We start from the raw sequence: 17,225 nt of genomic DNA, 5'->3' as shown, positions 1-17,225 counted from the left end.
TCAGCCTCCCAAGTAGCTGGGACTACAGGCATGAGCCACCATGCCCGGCTAATTTTTTTATATATGTTAGTTGGCCAATTAGTTTCTTTCTATTTATAGTAGAGACGGGTCTCGCTCTTGCTCAGGCTGGTTTCGAACTCCCAACCTCGAGCAATCCAGCCGCCTCAGCCTCCCAGAGAGCTAGGATTACAGGCGTGAGCCACCGCGCCTGGCCTGCAAATGCTTTTTGATCATGACCCAGTTCCCTCCCCACCCCCAGACAGTCTTGCTCTGTGGCCCAGACTGGAGTACAGTGGCCTCATCACAGGTCACTGCAACCTTGAACTCCTGGGCTCAAATGATCCTTCCACCTCAGCCTCCTGAGTAGCTGGGACTACAGGTACGTACCAACACGCCCGGCTAAATTTTTTCTCTATTTTTTGTAGAGATTGGGGTAGAGGTGGTCTCACTCTTGCTCAGGCTGGTCTTGAACTCCTAGCCTCAAGCAACCCTCCCACCTTAGCCACCCTAAGTGCTAAAATTACAGGTGTGAGCCACCACACCAATTGTGACCGTTTTGAAAAATATTTCCCAACCTTGTATACACACTTAAATATATATTAATGGAAAGATTTCATGAAACAAAACCTACCCTTATACACAATACATTCCGATATTTTCTTTTCACTTCTCTTCCTGTTCATACTCTTAAATCTTGGTCGCAATCCACTAATCTGATTTCACAGCCCTCTGATGGGTCGCAGCTCACTTTTAAAAATGCTGCCCAGAGTAAACTTTCCAGAACTGCTCCACATCCGTGATCTCACACTCTCCTGGGGACTGGTGTATGTACACCATTTTACTGAGGAGGTAAAGGACTCCATGTGGCGAACTGTCCAAGGTCACAATCAAGTGCCCAGTGCCCTGCAGCTCAGCCTGAGCTGAGGCTCTGTGCAGAACCAGGTTTCCCTTGGGTGGCAAACACCATACCCTGACCCCTGGGGAAGGGCGAGGAGTCTACACAAAAACACTCCCTCCAGCCAACCAGAGCTGGCCTACTCAGATCCACCCTCTTCCAGGTGATTGGTCCCAAAGGGGCTGCCAGCCCCACGGGCACCTGGGGCCAGTTTCCTCCAGGAGGGCCCGCCCCGGGCAGGTCCCTCTCAGACAGTCCATCCCTGCTCGCTCCTGTGAGGGTGGTTCCTGACACAGCGGGCAGGAGCTGCTTTGCCGCTTCTCGAGCAAGAGGCCATTTCCTCCCTGGCTCTGAGCTGAGAGAGTTCGTTGCAGTCTGTCCTATCAGCCTCTCGATAATGGCTCTCAAAGAGGGACTCGGGTGAGTGGGGACTGTTGACTTAAGAGGGGTCCGGTCTGGTGGCCAAAACAGTCCAAACGGGAGGTACCAAAGCTAGCCACTGAGTACTAGCTGAGTACAGAGAAAAGTACAGGTCCTGGGAAAAGGTGACTCACAGAGGGGACGTCGTCCAAGGAGTAGAAAGACGGATAGTCTGTGCAGATGGATACTGAGGTGGGGGAGGCCGTACCCCAGGAGATCTTGTAGCTGATGAAAGCTGGACTCCTCCTGCTTCCTCTAAACCCCCTTAGCGAGCCACAAAGCAAAGGCCCAAGGCACGTTCCTTCCCCACTGGAACTCAGAGCTCTCTCTATCCCCACTGGGGCTGACCGCCCAGGACTGGAAACTTGTTCCCCCTTAAGAACCAATGGCTGATCTTTAACCTTTTCTTAAAAGCAAGGAGAGTGGGGAGCAGGGCACAGTGTGGGGCTTAAGGGCCCACCTTCTCCAGGTAGAGCTGGGGTGGGACTGGGTCCTTCTGGAAATATCTACTCAAGGAATGTGGGGGGTGGGCCAGGCAGGGGCCTCCATAGACTGAGGGCTTCCAGACTGGGCTACGGAAAGGGGCAGGAGGAGCTGGTGGGTCCCTACCCCAGGCCTGGGTCTCCACACCCTCTCGGATCTGATCACTGGAGCTTGTCTGAGCCACCCAGGACTAGCTCTGCCTGGCTGCGGCCCAGTGCCTGAGATAAGTATCGGCCTGCCCTACCCTGGTTGGGAGGGGGCTGGTGCAGAGGGTTGGAGCAGCCACCAAGGGCAGGCAGAGGCCCCTCCAGCCTTTTCCTGCCCTGTAGCCCCTGCATAGTGCCCTGCATCCCCAGAGTGCACCCCCGAGGCAATCATGCCAGCTGCCAGTATCAGCTTTGACGGGGCTTCCAGGAGCCGGAAAACCCCAGCTGTTGCCAGCCCTGGCTCGGACAGGAAGTGAAGATGGAGCGGGGAGGGGGAGGCCTCTTGCAGCATAGACAGTGACCGGCTGGAAACGTGAGGTGACCTGGGAAAAGCCAAGCCTATAGCGAAAACTAGCAAGGCTGGGACCCTTGGAAGAGGAGCCTCAAGGCTGAGCTGGGGCCAGGTCAAAAGGAGCCCAAATGCCATCCACGCTGGAAGTTCTGGCTCAGGAGTCAGACAGACCTGCCCAAAGCTTGCCCCACCACTGACCAACTGTGCACCCCTGAGCAAGTGGTTTAACCTTTCTGAGCTTCAGTTTCCTCATTTATACAGTAGAGATAATCAGCATCTCCTTCAAGGGACTGTGGTCAGACCTCAATGAGACAGGCACATAAAACACTTGGCAAAATGTCTGGCTCAGTAGGTGTCTGGGATTATTAATAAGGAATGCAGACTTAATCCTGAAGAAAATGGGGTTTTAAGCAAAGAAGTAACAGTTTAGAAAAGAGAATGAAGACAAAGACCCATTCATTGCTCCATTCATTTACTGAACAAATAATTATTTTTTTTTTCTTTTTTCTTTTTCTTTTTTTTTTTTTTTGTGGCTGGGTTACAGTTTATGAACAAATAATTATTAATACTATGAATTACAAGGCAGGCTCTGGGATTTGGCACCAAGAATACAAAGTCTACTAAAACAAAGAAACTCACAGCCTAGCGGCAGGGTAGAGAGTCTCCAAGGACGGGAGGAGAGGTCTGGAAGAGGTACAGAGGCGCAAACTAGGGGAGGGAGTGGAAGGGGATGTCAAGCAAGGTGCCACACAAGAGCAAGCTGGCACTGCAGAATGATTCAGAGCTTGCTGGTAGATGACAGGAAAGGCACAATCTACATATAGAATGGAAGGAAACAGTCGTTGCTAGCTTAGGAAACTTCATGGTGCAGGGTGAAGGATGGACATGTGTAACTGAGACTAGAACGATGAGAGGACAAGCCTTGCAGAGGTGAGCTGGAAGGCCAGGCGGCCTTGTGAAGGGGCAGAGCGGCGGGATGAGACAGGAGGTGGCAGAGGCCAGAAGCCACGGAGCTGAGCAGACTAGAGTCCAGGGCGTGAGTTAGGCTCTAAGAGCAGTGAGAAGGGAGGCCTTGAAGAGGGGAGGGCAGTGTTCGCATGCACGTCAGCAGCTGCAGGGGCAAGAGCAGAAGCAGGAGGCTGGTGGGGAGCTGGGAAGGCTGTCCAGGTGAGGGACATAGTGGCCTGGAGCAGAAGGAGAGGAGGCTGGGTGTGGGCAGCACCCACAGGGATTGCTGGTGGGTGCGTGTCAGGACTCAGAGGAGTCAGGAAGGACTCATAGGTATACAGATTGAAAAATTAAAACCAATTAACTTTAACAATATTTTTATTTAACCCAACATGTCTCAAATTACACCTGTCTCTTTTCACTTTTTAAATGTGGCTACTAGAAAATTTTAAATTACTTATGTGGCTCACATATTTCTATTGGATAATACTATTCCAGATCTCTTCCTACACATAAAACATGTGACTGTATTTTACGGACATACATGACTGTAAACAGGGACACAGGTTAGGAGCTCTCCCTCCCACAGGCACAGCTGGCCTCCACATACTGGTGATGTTACTCCCTTTTCCACTGATTAGGGTCTGTTTTCAGAGAGTACATATAAAACTATCTCATGCTTTTTAATGTTCACCTTGATCTCTATGGTACAGGTTGAGTATCTCTAATCCAAAAATCTGAAATCCGAAACACTTTAAAATCCAAAACTCTTTGAGTGCCAACAGAACATTCAGAGGAAATGCTCACTGGAACATTTCAGATTTCAGATTTTGAGATTAGGGACGTTTGGATGTTAAGTATAATGCAAATGTTTCAAAATCTGAAAAAATCCAAAACACTTCTGGTCTCAAGCATTAATGAGATACTCAACCTGCCATAGATACGCATAATTCATTCATCCAGTTCCCAACTGATGAACTTGAGGCTGTTTATATCCATTTGCTTTTCACACGGTGCTATGGGACCATCCTTGGACTGATCACTGTGGAGTCGCCATTCCCAGAGGCAGGAAAACTGGGCCAGGGGCCGGTGAGCACTGACAAGGCTACAGTGGAGGGGACAGATCTGGAAGGCTTCTTAGGCATGGCTAGGAGATGGGTCTTTGTCCTGCAGTCAGCAGGAAGTCATAAAACAACTTGGGTTTCTGGTAAATTACTAACTTTGAAATTTTCCTTTATTAAAAAAAGCAATATAAGTACATCATAGACAACTGGAGAGAAAAATAAAGAAAAACTCTACTGTAATCTTATTGCACACTTAAGTGTTTCCTTCTAGACTTATTTTCTAACGCATATTTTTATTCTTGATAAACTATGATCATGGTGCACATCGATTTTAGATCCTGCTTTTTTCCCTATAATGTTCCTGTGTAACCATTTTTCCACATGAATGCAGAGTCTTCATAACAAGTTTATTAAGCCAGACCCTTCAGAAACAAACACACCTCCATCAATCCCAACCCCCTGCCGCCTCCAGTTTCTATCCTGTCTTAGACCTCACAGCCAAACTTCTGGAGTCGCCCCAACCCTCCTCCACCCCTGCACCTCTACCCACTGGGTCTCCCTCTCCCATGATGTAATGTCCCTGCCCACCTTTGGGCTCCAGCCCCTACCTCCTGCCAGACAACCAGGGATTTCCAGTCCTCCGGCCCTGTCCCTCTCATCAATGGCCAAGTCCTGCCCATCCTCCCCCACGCCCCAACAGCCCTACTCCACCTATTCCTCCCCACTCAGCCACCAACACCCTGGTTCATGCCCCGGTAGCTCCCATGGGCTGGCACCCTGGCCCCTAACTCCTCTTCCTGCCTCCATCGTGCCCTCCCTCCCACCCCACCAGAGTCAGGCTCAACAGTTCAGCTGGAGGTACTTCTGGTTTTTTTCAGACAAAAATGTGACTGTGTCACTTCCTGGAGGAAACACCTTTCAGGACTCCCCATGGCCTTGGAGATGAAGCCCAAACCCCTGAGGCTGGACTGCAGGCCCTGGGTGCCCTGGTCCCGGCTCACCTCTGCAGCCTCGCCTCTCCCCACCCCCATCGCACTCTACACTCCACCCCTAGAGGGTACATTCCAAGCTTTCTCATTTTTTTGCACATTGCACTTCCTCATTTTTTTGCACATTGTTGTTTCCTTTTCATGGTCCTTCTTTCCCCTCCACTGACTTCTTTGCCTGGATCACTTCTAATTCTCCAGGTCCTACCTCAGAGGTCACCTCCTCCAGAAAGCCTCCTGACTTCCTCCCCAACTGTCCATTCATCTGTTTTCAGTGTGGCTTGAGAGTAATTCCCTCACCCACACCCATGTCTCCTTGACTTCACACCCTGAGGACAAAGTCTGTGTCTCATTCACCTTGAAATCCAAGACCTGGGCCAGGTGCAGTGGCTCACACCTATAATCCTAGCACTCTGGGAGGCTAAGGCTGGAGGACTGCTTGAGTTCAGAAGTTCCAAGACCAGCCTGAACGAGAGTGAGACCCCATCTCTACTAAAAATAGAAAGATTAGCCAGGCATGGTGGTGCACACCTATAGTCCCAGCTACTCAGTAGGCTGAAGCAGTAGGATTGCTTGAGCCCTGTAGTTTGAGGTTGCTGTAAGCTGTGGCTCCCTACCCAGGGAAACAGAAAAAGACTTTGTCTCAAAAAAAAAAAATTCTATGACCTGGCATAGTGCTTGATACATGTCGAACATCTCGATATATAAACTTTTCCCACTGAAGATTATCTCCTTTGAACATAGTCCCAGAAGTTGGGAATTACTGAATCAAACAGGATGAATATCGAAAGCTTTCAATTTCCATAGCTAAGTAGCTTTCCAAAGGGCTGTGGCAACCACACTCCCACCACAAGTGTAAGAGTGCCTAGCTCACTGTGCTCTTGCAGCCTGGCTATTTTCATTACAGCTTTTTTTTAAGTGCTCATTTTATAGGCAAAACATACCACCATGTTCTAATTTGTATGTCTTTGATTACTGGTGAGAGTGAACATTTTTCCATATGTTTGAATACTGAATGTATTTCTTCTTTGGGGATTCACCTGTCTGTGTGACATGGGAACTGTTAAGGCAAGATGATTCTGGGGATGTGTAGGGACTGAGCAGAAGCAGGAAGGGATCTACTGCAATGGTCCTGGTGACAGACAAGCAGGCCAGTGTCACCATGGGAGTCACTGGGGCTGCAGGGAGGAGGAGGGGCAGAGATCAAGGAGGCCAAGTCAGTCCAACCTGGGGGCTGGTGGCAGACGGTGGGTGGGGGAGGGGATGGTTGGGGTGGGGCTGGGTTTCTGGCTTGGCTGAGTGAAGAGAATGAGGTGCTATGTGCTGAGATGTGCCCAGGTGGACATGGGCACACACACCCCCCTGCAAGGTAGGTCTCAGAGCTCTTTTCTAGTTACACCCAGTGAGGAATGGTTACAGGGTAGCAGACAAGGCTGGGGCAGGAGGGTTTGAGGCAAGCAGATTTCAAAAAGGAGACCAGGGGAGCCAGACTTTGGAAGGATTTGTCAGGCAGCAAGTAGAGCTAAGAGTTTGCCCGGGGGACAATGAAGTGTGTTCAGGAAAAAGGAGCAGCAGCAGCAGCAGCAGCAGCAGCAAAAGCTGAAGTTTAGTGAGCCCACAAGAACAATGGGCAAAGCCTGTTCTAGTCACTTAGCTGTGTTACTCAATGCCCATGACAGCCCTAGGAGGCTGGTATTCTCATTATCCCCATCTTACAGATGAGGAGACTGACCTTGCCCAAGGCCAGACAGCTAATGAGTGTTGGAGCTGGGATTCAAACCCAGGAATGTGGCCCCAGTGTCTGTGCTCCCTACACATGGTTCCTGTGTCACTAGAGATGTGGGCACACAGCAGAAGAGGGGAGAATGCCCCCCAGGAGGAGCTCGTCAAAATTCTCAACACTTGGGGCCCTTCCTGGAAAACAACTAACTAACCATGGACAAATCCCAAAGCCCACATCCTCTGAGCCAGGAATGGAGGAACTCACCGGCCCAGTGACTAGAGCCACCACAGACACGTGGTCTCTGACTACAGCCAGCCCCGAGACTAGTCTCTAAGACCCAGGCAGCTCTCAATCCCCAGTTATAAACCCACAAACACCTCTGCACCCTCCCCTGGCCTTCTCCTCCGGGCCGAGGTCAGTCTCACCCCCCCATCCAGGCTAAGCACCCCAACCCACAAGGTTACTGCCCCTAAACGTGCCCAAAGTCATGCCCTGCAGCATTGCTGAGGAAAGCAAAGGACTGGCCATCTAGATGCTCATCCTCAGGGCCCTGGCCAGGCAAATTATGCCTTCTCCAGTCAGTGGCAGCTGGACAAAAGGGGAAGGATGTTCCTTAAGTACCAAGATGGACTAGCCTCATAGATGTAATGGTCACTGAAAAAGGAAAACTGCAGAATGGCTTGTCCACTGTGCTGCCATTTGTGGGGGCAACAAAGAAAGACGAAGAGAGAGAGAGAAAGAATTTGCCTGTGTATGCATAAACCATTGTTGTTAAATTTTTTAAATTTTAGGACATATCAGATATTCAATTGATAAGAACAGATACTACACTTGATCTTAGCCCAAAAGCCAAGAAGCAATGTGTAAACCATCTCTTGAAGGACACACAAAAACTGGTAACACCAGCTGCCTCCATGCAGAGGAACCAGTCAGCAGAAACAGAAAATACTTTTCACGTGTATACTCTTTTATCCCTCTGAATGTCTGTACCATGTGAATAGAATATATTCTCATTTAAAAAGGCAAATAAAATGAAACGTTAAAATTATACAAATAATTTCTCATATACATGTACATATAAATAAGTGTGGATAGATATAAACAAATGCCTTTCCCCTCAGGGCCTGGAAGAGAATCTTCTGGCGACGGATCCTACTTGCACTTGGCCTCTTAGGCCTACTCCTGTATGGGCTCCCTAGTGTCAGGTACAAGCCACTTCCCCCAGCCCTTGAGGTGGGACCACCAGGGTCAGGGTTAAAGTGAGTCTTTCCGAGTGCCTCCCGAGGGATGAAGGGTGGTGGCTAGCTCGGCTGGGGCACATGTCCTCGTGGGCTCTCCCTCCTTGTAAGGAGCACAGCAAGAAGGCTCCTGAGCAGGCCGACCCATCCCTCATTTCTGTCCCCACCCCACAGGCATCTGGAAGTTCTCATCCCCATGGGCGTCTGCCCAGCGGCCACAATGTCCTTGCTGAGAGACAACTTCACAGGTGTCCTGCGTCCCTGGTAAGAGCTACCATCCCTCCCACTCTGAGAGCACCCCCAACCCTACAGAGTTCTGCCCCACCCCAGCAGAGCCAGGCGCTCTGCCCGTCAACCCCAGCAGCCCCATCAGGCCACACATTGTCCAGTCCTCTAACTGTTGTTCTAAGCTAAGGGCTTCTAGGGACAGGGACTGATCCATCTGTGGGTGGAAGAAGGAATGAAGGTGGCAGTGAGCATGCACCAAGTGGGCAGATGAATGGAGCTGTCTCCCATCCCTACCCTGGCCAGGGCCCGGCCTGAAGTCCTGACGTGTACCTCCTGGGGGGCTCCCATTATTTGGGATGGCACCTTCGACCCAGATGTGGTCCAGAAAAAGGCTGGACAGAAGAACCTCACCATTGGGCTGACTGTCTTTGCTATAGGCAGGTAAGGCCTGGGTAGGGGAGTGGTGCTGCCCAGGCAGGGAGTGGGAGGTGTATGCATGTGATGTAGGAAGTGGGGCACTCTGTTCCCCTGTGCCCTGTGCCATCGGATCTCAAAGTGAAGCAAGAGGACAGTACCCCTTGTCCCAGGCACTCACGGTGAGCACAGGACCACCCTTCTCCGCCTCCCTGGACACTAGCAACATACAGCCCACCCAACACAGGTAGCCAGGGGGTCAGAACCATGTCTAGAAGGGGCTGCCCAGGGGCTGGAGCTGGTCCATCTGGAGACACTGGGTTTGTGGTGAGAAAATCATGAAGTCTTTCAAGTGAGAGTGATGACAAGAGAGGGCGAGTGACTGCGTAAGTACAGGGATGATCTTCTGCAGTAAGTGCCCACTGGAGGTCAGGGGCTAAGGTGCAGGCACATAGTGGGAATTGGGGGTGCCAAGCATGCCTGATGGAGGGAGAGGGACTGGGGAGCTGAGGAGTTTTTCAAGGGAGTGAATCCAAACTGGGTAAAGAGGGAAATAAAGAGAAGAGGGTGACAGACACTGAGAGAGTGGCAGGGTCGCCAGATTAGAGGACTCAGTGAGGGAGGACTGTTTGTGGGGAAGGGAGAGAGGCAGTAATCAGAGTAAGTGAGCTAGAAGGATGAGGTCACAGCACCAGAGCAAGCACCACCAAGGCTCTGGGCCCCAGACCCCAGCAACAGCAGCCTGGATGGCTAGGCTAGGGCCAGTGGCCCGAATACCCTCTGCAGTCCCACTCCTGGACCTTCATGGGCCTCAATGGCCCCCAAAACAAACAAAAAAACAAATGAGAACAGAAGGATGTAGTCCTCACAGAGTGGGACAGACACTGGTATGACCAAGTCAAGGAAGTGGCCATGCGAGCAGGTGATGAAGGAGGGAGGAGGACAGAACCACTGCAGAGAGGGCAATCACAGGACCGAGGCACCCGGGCAATGGATGGGCTTCTAGGTGTGCAGAAGAAATGGAAGGGGCATTGACCTCCCCATTATAGACGGGACGGGGTGTCCAAGCCAGGTGTCCACCTGCCACAAGTGATGCAAAAGGGACTCCTGGCCTAGTGTGGCAATCAGATCCTACATCCCCCAAGATACAGAGAACAAAGTTCAGGGTAATTAAAGGAAGCATTCCTAATAATGGAATAGACTGCTTTGGGAAGGCAGTAAGAGCTTCCCATCCAGGAAGAGATACTGGAAACTCTGGGGAGGGAATTTTGTTATCAGATACCCCAGACAACTGTTCAAGGCTCCTCCAAGTCTGTCCCTACACCCCAGGAGGGCTGTTGAAAGGCAAGGGGGCGGCCGGGCGTGGTGGCTCACGCCTGTAATCCTAGCACTCTGGGAGGCTGAGGCGGGCGGATTGCTCGAGGTCAGGAGTTCGAAACCAGCCTGAGCAAGAGTGAGACCCCGTCTCTACTATAAATAGAAAGAAATTAATTGGCCAACTAATATATATAGAAAAAATTAGCCGGGCATGGTGGTGCATGCCTGTAGTCCCAGCTACTCGGGAGGCTGAGGCAGCAGGATCGCTTGAGCCCAGGAATTTGAGGTTGCTGTGAGCTAGGCTGACACCATGGCACTCACTCTAGCCTGGGCAACAAAGCGAGACTCTGTCTCAACAAAAAAAAAAAAAAAAAGAAAGAAAGAAAGAAAAGAAAAGAAAAAGAAAGGCAAGGGGGCAAACAGGGCCAAGAATGACCCATGGACCAGATGGGCAGAACTATTCACAGTAAGCCACTTGGGGCCTTGGCCTCTCCCAGGGCCTTGATGCCTCCACTTCCATTATGCATACCGAGTAGGGTGTTTCTGCATCAGTCCTAGGGGTCAGGGTCTCAAGGAAAAGAAATTCCAGGATCTTGAGTTCCAAGATGGTATGAGTCCAACACCCTGGGATGCTATTTCCTAGGTCTCTGATTCGTTTCCCACAGTTCCACCAGAAATGGAGCAAACTGTGAGTAAAGGTACAGGATCCAATGCCAAGCTGGTTCAAATCCTGGCTCTACCACTGTGCATACTTGTACAAGTTACTGAAGCTCTTTAAATGAGATAACACACAGACTCAACTGTGTCTGCCACATGATAAATGTTCACAATATTAGGCGTTATTACTATTTAATCTCGAGGTCTGTTAATATAAAGTGTCCAGTATTCCAAGCAGTCTGGTTATCTGGATAAAGAAACAAACCCAGTGACTTAAAACAACTTATAATTATAGCTCACACAATAATTTTGTGAGTCGGGAATTCAGACAGGATTCAGCAGGAAGGGCTCCCCACCGGTCCCAAATGCCTAGGTCTCAAATGGGAGACCAACTGCTGAAAACTGGTGGGGCCCCTCTTCCTCACTGCTAGGTTGGGCTTCCTCACATCATGGCAGAGCTCTAAAGAGACGACTGCTGCCAGTCCCTCACAGGGCCAGCACAGCGCAAGTGTGGCAAGCATCTTTAACCCGACCCTCCCCAAAGCTGAACGATTCCAGGACTGGAAGGTTCCGCAGTCCCACGGACTGGCATGGGGAGCACCGGGCGGCATGAAGGGGTGAGGGAGGGGCGGCCACGCCGCGCGGGGCGCCGCTTTCAGGCTGACCGTGCCGCCCGCCCCGCCTGGCAGGTACCTGGAGAAGTACCTGGCGCGCTTCCTGGAGACGGCCGAGCAGCACTTCATGGTGGGCCAGCGCGTGGTGTACTACGTGTTCACCGAGCGGCCGGCCGCCGTGCCGCGCGTGGCGCTGGGCCCGGGCCGCCGGCTGCGCGTGGAGCTAGTGGCGCGTGAGGGGCGCTGGCAGGACGTGTGCATGGGGCGCATGCGCACGCTGCACGCGGCGCTGGGCGGGCGGCTGGGCCGCGAGGCGAGCTTCGTGTTCTGCATGGACGTGGACCAGCACTTCAGCGGCGCCTTCGGGCCCGAGGCGCTGGCCGAGTCGGTGGCGCAGCTGCACGCCTGGCACTACCACTGGCCGCGCCTGCTGCTGCCCTTCGAGCGCGACGGGCGCTCGGCCGCCGCGCTGGCGCCGGGCGAGGGCGACTTCTACTACCACGCGGCCGTGTTCGGGGGCAGCGTGGCGGCGCTGCGCGAGCTGACGGCGCACTGCGCGCAGGGCCTGCGGCGGGACCGCGCGCGCGGCCTGGAGGCGCGCTGGCACGACGAGAGCCACCTCAACAAGTTCTTCTGGCTGCACAAGCCCGCCAAGGTGCTGTCGCCCGAGTTCTGCTGGAGCCCGGAAATCGGCCGGCGGGCCGAGATCCGCCGCCCGCGCCTGCTCTGGGCACCCAAGGAGTACCACCTGCTGCGGGACTAGCGCCGCCGCCCGGGCCTCGGCGCGCCCAGGACAGAGCCCGGCCTCAGCTGGCGCCTGGCCCTCCCCGCCTCTCGGGCCCAGCGCCAGGGCCGTTCCCACCGGCCGTGGCCACAGGACGGAGATCCTGAAGCCAGTCGAAGTCCCTTCTGAAGCGGCATGGCACTTTGGGGGGCAGAGAGATATTGGTAGAAAAAAGCCCTACTCGCTCCCTTGTGTGCCCGTCTGTGTGAGTGGGAGGAGGAGGTCCTAGCCTTGGGAGCCTCATACTTGAAGAGAAAAATCCCCTCCTTCACTTTATAATTTTTTATTTTTAAATTTTGTTTATGTTATGGGCGTTAGCCAACCCTTCCCACACTGTCAACAGTGGCTGAAGCACAACTGCAACAGTGCCTGGTACAAGCAGTCTATAGACCTTTCACCTCTGGCCTTACTGCCTCTTGGAGAGATATTTTAGTCTCTCCCACCCCTCCTTTTTTTAATAAGGAGACTGAGGCATAAAGAGGCAGGGTAGGTAAAAATATAACCACCCAAGGACACAGACTATGTAACCCTGGCAGTTGGAGATCCAGGACTGGCCCCTTGGGCACTTACAGCTGCCTCTGGGCCTGAGCCACAGGGAGGAACACAGGTGGCCTCGCCATGAGCTCTGCCTTTTTACCTCCCCTACCCATAAGCATAGTTTATACTTATTTGAATCATGTTGTCATAAATTGTTCCTGTGAGACAAAATAGCAAACGTAAGAAGCCACCGACTGCTCATCTCTGCTTGCCAGCGGCATTTCACAAAGCGTGTGACTCTGAGACCACGAACAGCTTTCCAGAAAGATGCTTTGAAGACAAAACAGTTTAGAGCACAGGGCTTCCTACGACTGCATTCATCCTGGCCTTTTCCTCCACATACGTCTGAGGAAGTTGGTGGTGATGCTTTTCTAAACTATAACCAGATGTACTCTAAATCTCCACCACCTATATATAAACTGTAAGCTAAAATACTGCATTAAAACAGTCCACTAGAACCTCTGTAAAGGCTGGTACCGGGCTGTAGACTTCAGTCTGTAGTCCTCAGTAAGACATCTAAATAAAACCAACGTAAGTTCTTTAAAAGCTTGATTCTGGCCTGGCGTGGTGGTTCACGCCTGTCATCCTAACACTCTGGGAGACCGAGGTGGGTGGATCGCTGAAGGTCAGGAGTTCAAAACCAGCCTGAGCAAGAACAAGACCCCGTCTCTACCAAAAATAGAAAGAAATTAATTGGCCAACTAAAAATATATAGAAAAAATTAGCCAGGCATGGTGGCTCATGTCTGTAGTCCCAGTTACTCGAGAGGCTGAGGCAGGAGGATTGCTTGAGCCCAGAGTTTGAGGTTGCTGTGAGCTAGGCTGACACCACGGCACTCTAGCCCGGGCAACAGAGTGAGACTCTGACTCAAAAAAAGCTTGATTTTTTTTTTTCTTTAATAGACAATCATGGCAACCACAAAGGGATCCAGAGCAGACTGTCAAGGGTTGTCCAAAACATTTTGGGGACCCAGATCCTTGGTGCCAGCACCTACCCTTTGAGCCCCTCCAGCTCCCCAAAGGTTGCAAACTGGGTGAGTTTCTCCTGAGTCTCGGGCCTCCCACTTGGTTGACCGTCTTGAGTTTTTAATCAGCTAGTTGCTCTCACTCCTTGAGGAAAGGATAAGTCCTTCCTGGAGAATTTTGTTTCTCAAGAAGAGGAATCCTGCTTGAAAGATGCTAGGAAGGAACAGATGTGTGAGGCTGTCTGATTGGCTAGGTTGTGACAGCGCTTTCTTTCCCTTTCAACTGGACTCCATAAACAAGGCTCTCACGATGGGAAATAAATCATCCGAAACTGAAACCACAGGGATGCCAGACAACCAACCTTCAGTCAGTGCTCCCCAGGCTTCATGGATAACACATATGAGCCTCTGCTTGCAAGTATCTCCCCGGATGGGAGTTTACTAAAAGAGATTTAACACTATAATGGCCAAAAATGGGATTCTCAGACATGAAGGCATGCCAGATTTGTTAGGACTTCAGCAAACTATATGTTATGGCCTGTTCCTGTACACATTTTTAAATTGATAGACAAATTACATCAAGAAAAATTCAAAACTCAAATGATCATTATTCAAAAAACCTACAATATGGAGTTAACATGTAGAGTCTTATAAGTTCTCCATCTCCCTATTTTTTTTTTTTTCTGCCTATTTTAAATCTGCAGTCTTTTCTACTGGTTGTAAGATAAAACTGACTACTTAATGGTGTTACTACTTCAAGGCTACTTAGAGATTTTATTTTTCTTACACAATTCAGCCAGTTGTAGCTAAAATGTAAACATTAAAGATATAACCCTACGCTCACTTAAAACTGAAGGGAAAAAAAAAGAGCAAAAGAGGTTTTTAAATCAAACTGTCATTAAAACTATTTAATACTTTATCCAAAATTTTGCTCCATAGCCTTCATAAGATTACCTTCAGGACAAATAAAGTGTAGCCATATAAACAGTTCCCAATTTTGTCAAAAATACTTTGAATCCAACCATCTTTTATAAGCCAGTGAGGCTATATTACTATCTCATCACTAAACTTCTAAAATAACAGCTATAAGATCTTCATTTGTGTGTGTGTATATGTATATATTTATTTTTAAATGTGTATATATATATATACACACATATGTTGTATCTACGTAATACCAAAGTAACATAAAATAATGAGCGCTCATAAATTAATAAGCTGAAATATTTTTGAAGTTCATTTGACTTAAATAAACTTTAATAAATAAGCTGGCTTTAAAATTATTGATAAAATAAAAATAAAAATATCTTAAATTGTCAATATATCTTTTTGCTTAGGTTTACTGGTCAGACAATTTTATATTTCTCTCTACTCGATACTTTGAGCTGTCAGAACTTGACATTAAAAGTTGTAAAGCTGGCCGGGCGCGGTGGCTCACGCCTGTAATCCTAGCTCTCTGGGAGGCCGAGGCGGGCGGATTGCTCAAGGTCAGGAGTTCAAAACCAGCCTGAGCTAGAGCGAGACCCCGTCTCTACTATAAATAGAAAGAAATTAATTGGCCAACTGATATATATATATATAAAAAAAAAAATTAGCCGGGCATGGTGGCACATGCCTGTAGTCCCAGCTACTCGGGAGGCTGAGGCAGAAGGATCACTCAAGCCCAGGAGTTTGAGGTTGCTGTGAGCTAGGCTGATGCCACGGCACTCACTCTAGCCTGGGCAACAAAGCGAGACTGTCTCAAAAAAAAAAAAAAAAAGTTGTAAAGCTATAAATACAGCTCAAAACAAAATAATCTTTGTTTATATAATTTGTAATAAAGATGAATTTAACATTGTTAATTTAATACAAACAGTTATATCTTCTAAGTTACCAACAAAAATACCCGTATATTTAACTTTAAGATTCTTACTTAAATACCTGATATTTACAAGCTATAAAAGTAAAACAGGAAAATAACTTAAAATGATGACTTCATTTGTCTAATACCTCAGTTTTCATAATATATATAAACTTAAACTTTTCATAACATTTAAAATCTTAAAGTTAAATAATAGATACTCATTAAATATTTGGGTCATTTCCACTTTTTAAAAATTGTTATAAAAATATTTTTTTAATTATAGAATGATTCTCATCTATAAAACTGATATGTGACAGACAATTCAAACTTTCTTCCTAGATTTTTAGTAAAATTTAAGATTACTAAGAATTAAAATTTCTAATTAAGATATGATTAATATAATCTCATACATAACACACCAAAAAAGTTAATTTTAAAAAGTATTAAAAGGCATATGTTCTTTATAAAAAATAATTTTGCCTAATTCAGAGATTATTCAAAGATTATTTTCAAAACAAATTTTTAAACACCAATAAATAAGAAAAAGACAAAAATTATAAATATAAAGATATACTATTAATTTTTTATTTTAAAAATAGTTTTATATGAAAAAAATCATATATAATAAATTTTTTCCTAAAATGACCAATTTTTAAAAAATATAACACAAAACAAAAAATCCAAACAAGTCATAATGGTTTAGATAACTTATACTAAGATTCATAAAAAAATTTATTAATATCCTTTTCTGGCTTAATGGCAGGCTAGGAAAAAAAATTATTAAAAAATTTTATATATAAAATTAACTATAATTTAAAAATTATTTATGTTTCTAAAAATTAAGCTTTAATATTAAAAATACATGAATACAAAACTAAAACTTTGGTCGTCTATATTAAAACAAGGTTTTCATAAAATAATTAATTTATTCTTAATAAAATTACAAGAGACTTTAATTTTTAATTCTAAAATATATTCCTTTCTAAAACTTCTCAAATTTATCTCTCAAAAAATCTATTTTTCCTATACCTCACTACACATGATTTACAAGCCAAACATCATTGCCTTCTGTTCCTTTTCTCCTTAAAAAGATTTATCTTTTTTGCTTGACTAAGATGATAACACTCTCCTTCAACCTTTCATCAACTCCTGTGACTTTTTTCTTTGGTTCTAACTCTATTGTTGTAGCCTGACACTAAAACAGTTACCTTAAAAGTCTAAAAAACACAATATTTTCTTCCAGTATAACTTAATTCTATATTCTTGGCACTCTTAATATGTCTAAATTATTCAATTATAACCAAAAAACTTTCATACTGTTACTAACAGCCATCTATTTCCCTAGCCGAGTTACTAATTTTTTTGTTTACATTATAACATATAACATATACTCCTAATTCTGGACATACTCTTCTGGACATACCCATGTCTGATTCAATTCAAATGCTCTTTTTAGCAGGTTGGACTTCTGATTTATCTACATAGACTTCCCATAAAGAGAAAGAATGACACTACAAGAGATTTTTCTTTACCTTTTTGGTAGCTGGCTGAAAAAAATAAAGATTTTATATTTTATCAAGATAATTGTTATCTTGTCTTTATTAGGTTTTTG

General features: G+C 47.5%; 1 protein-coding gene and 1 pseudogene across 3 annotated transcripts; one reads left to right on the top strand and one right to left on the bottom strand.

Annotated features, from left to right (window-relative positions):
* Positions 1-231: 231 nt before the first annotated feature.
* On the top strand, positions 232-13,352 carry A3GALT2 (alpha 1,3-galactosyltransferase 2). Of its 3 annotated transcripts, XM_012765351.3 has the most exons (5): positions 254-1,315; positions 8,139-8,222; positions 8,430-8,519; positions 8,787-8,924; positions 11,561-13,352. In XM_012765351.3, exons 1-5 carry the CDS (start codon positions 1,293-1,295, stop codon positions 12,246-12,248), a joined length of 1,023 nt encoding a protein of 340 aa, XP_012620805.1. In that variant the 5' UTR covers positions 254-1,292; the 3' UTR covers positions 12,249-13,352. The 3 variants fall into 3 exon arrangements, with proteins under 3 accessions (XP_012620806.1, XP_075852487.1, XP_012620805.1); XM_012765352.3 differs by lacking the exon at positions 8,787-8,924 and having other exon boundaries at positions 232-1,315; XM_075996372.1 differs by lacking the exon at positions 8,139-8,222 and having other exon boundaries at positions 247-1,315.
* LOC142869632 (uncharacterized) lies at positions 7,755-7,878 on the bottom strand (annotated as a pseudogene).
* Positions 13,353-17,225: the final 3,873 nt, after the last annotated feature.

This window comes from Microcebus murinus, chromosome 2 (genome assembly GCF_040939455.1).
Source record: "Microcebus murinus isolate Inina chromosome 2, M.murinus_Inina_mat1.0, whole genome shotgun sequence".
NCBI lineage: Eukaryota > Metazoa > Chordata > Mammalia > Primates > Cheirogaleidae > Microcebus > Microcebus murinus.
This window is presented reverse-complemented; position numbering and strand designations above follow the sequence as displayed.

Bases quoted from the DNA above. Each gene is read 5' to 3' on its own strand.
- A3GALT2 (XM_012765351.3), top strand. From the start codon at position 1,293: ATGGCTCTCAAAGAGGGACTCGG. The intron at 1,316-8,138 runs GTGAGTGGGGAC...CTTTCCCCTCAG, and splicing joins GCTCTCAAAGAGGGACTCGG to GGCCTGGAAGAGAATCTTCT. The intron at 8,223-8,429 runs GTACAAGCCACT...CCCACCCCACAG, and splicing joins TATGGGCTCCCTAGTGTCAG to GCATCTGGAAGTTCTCATCC.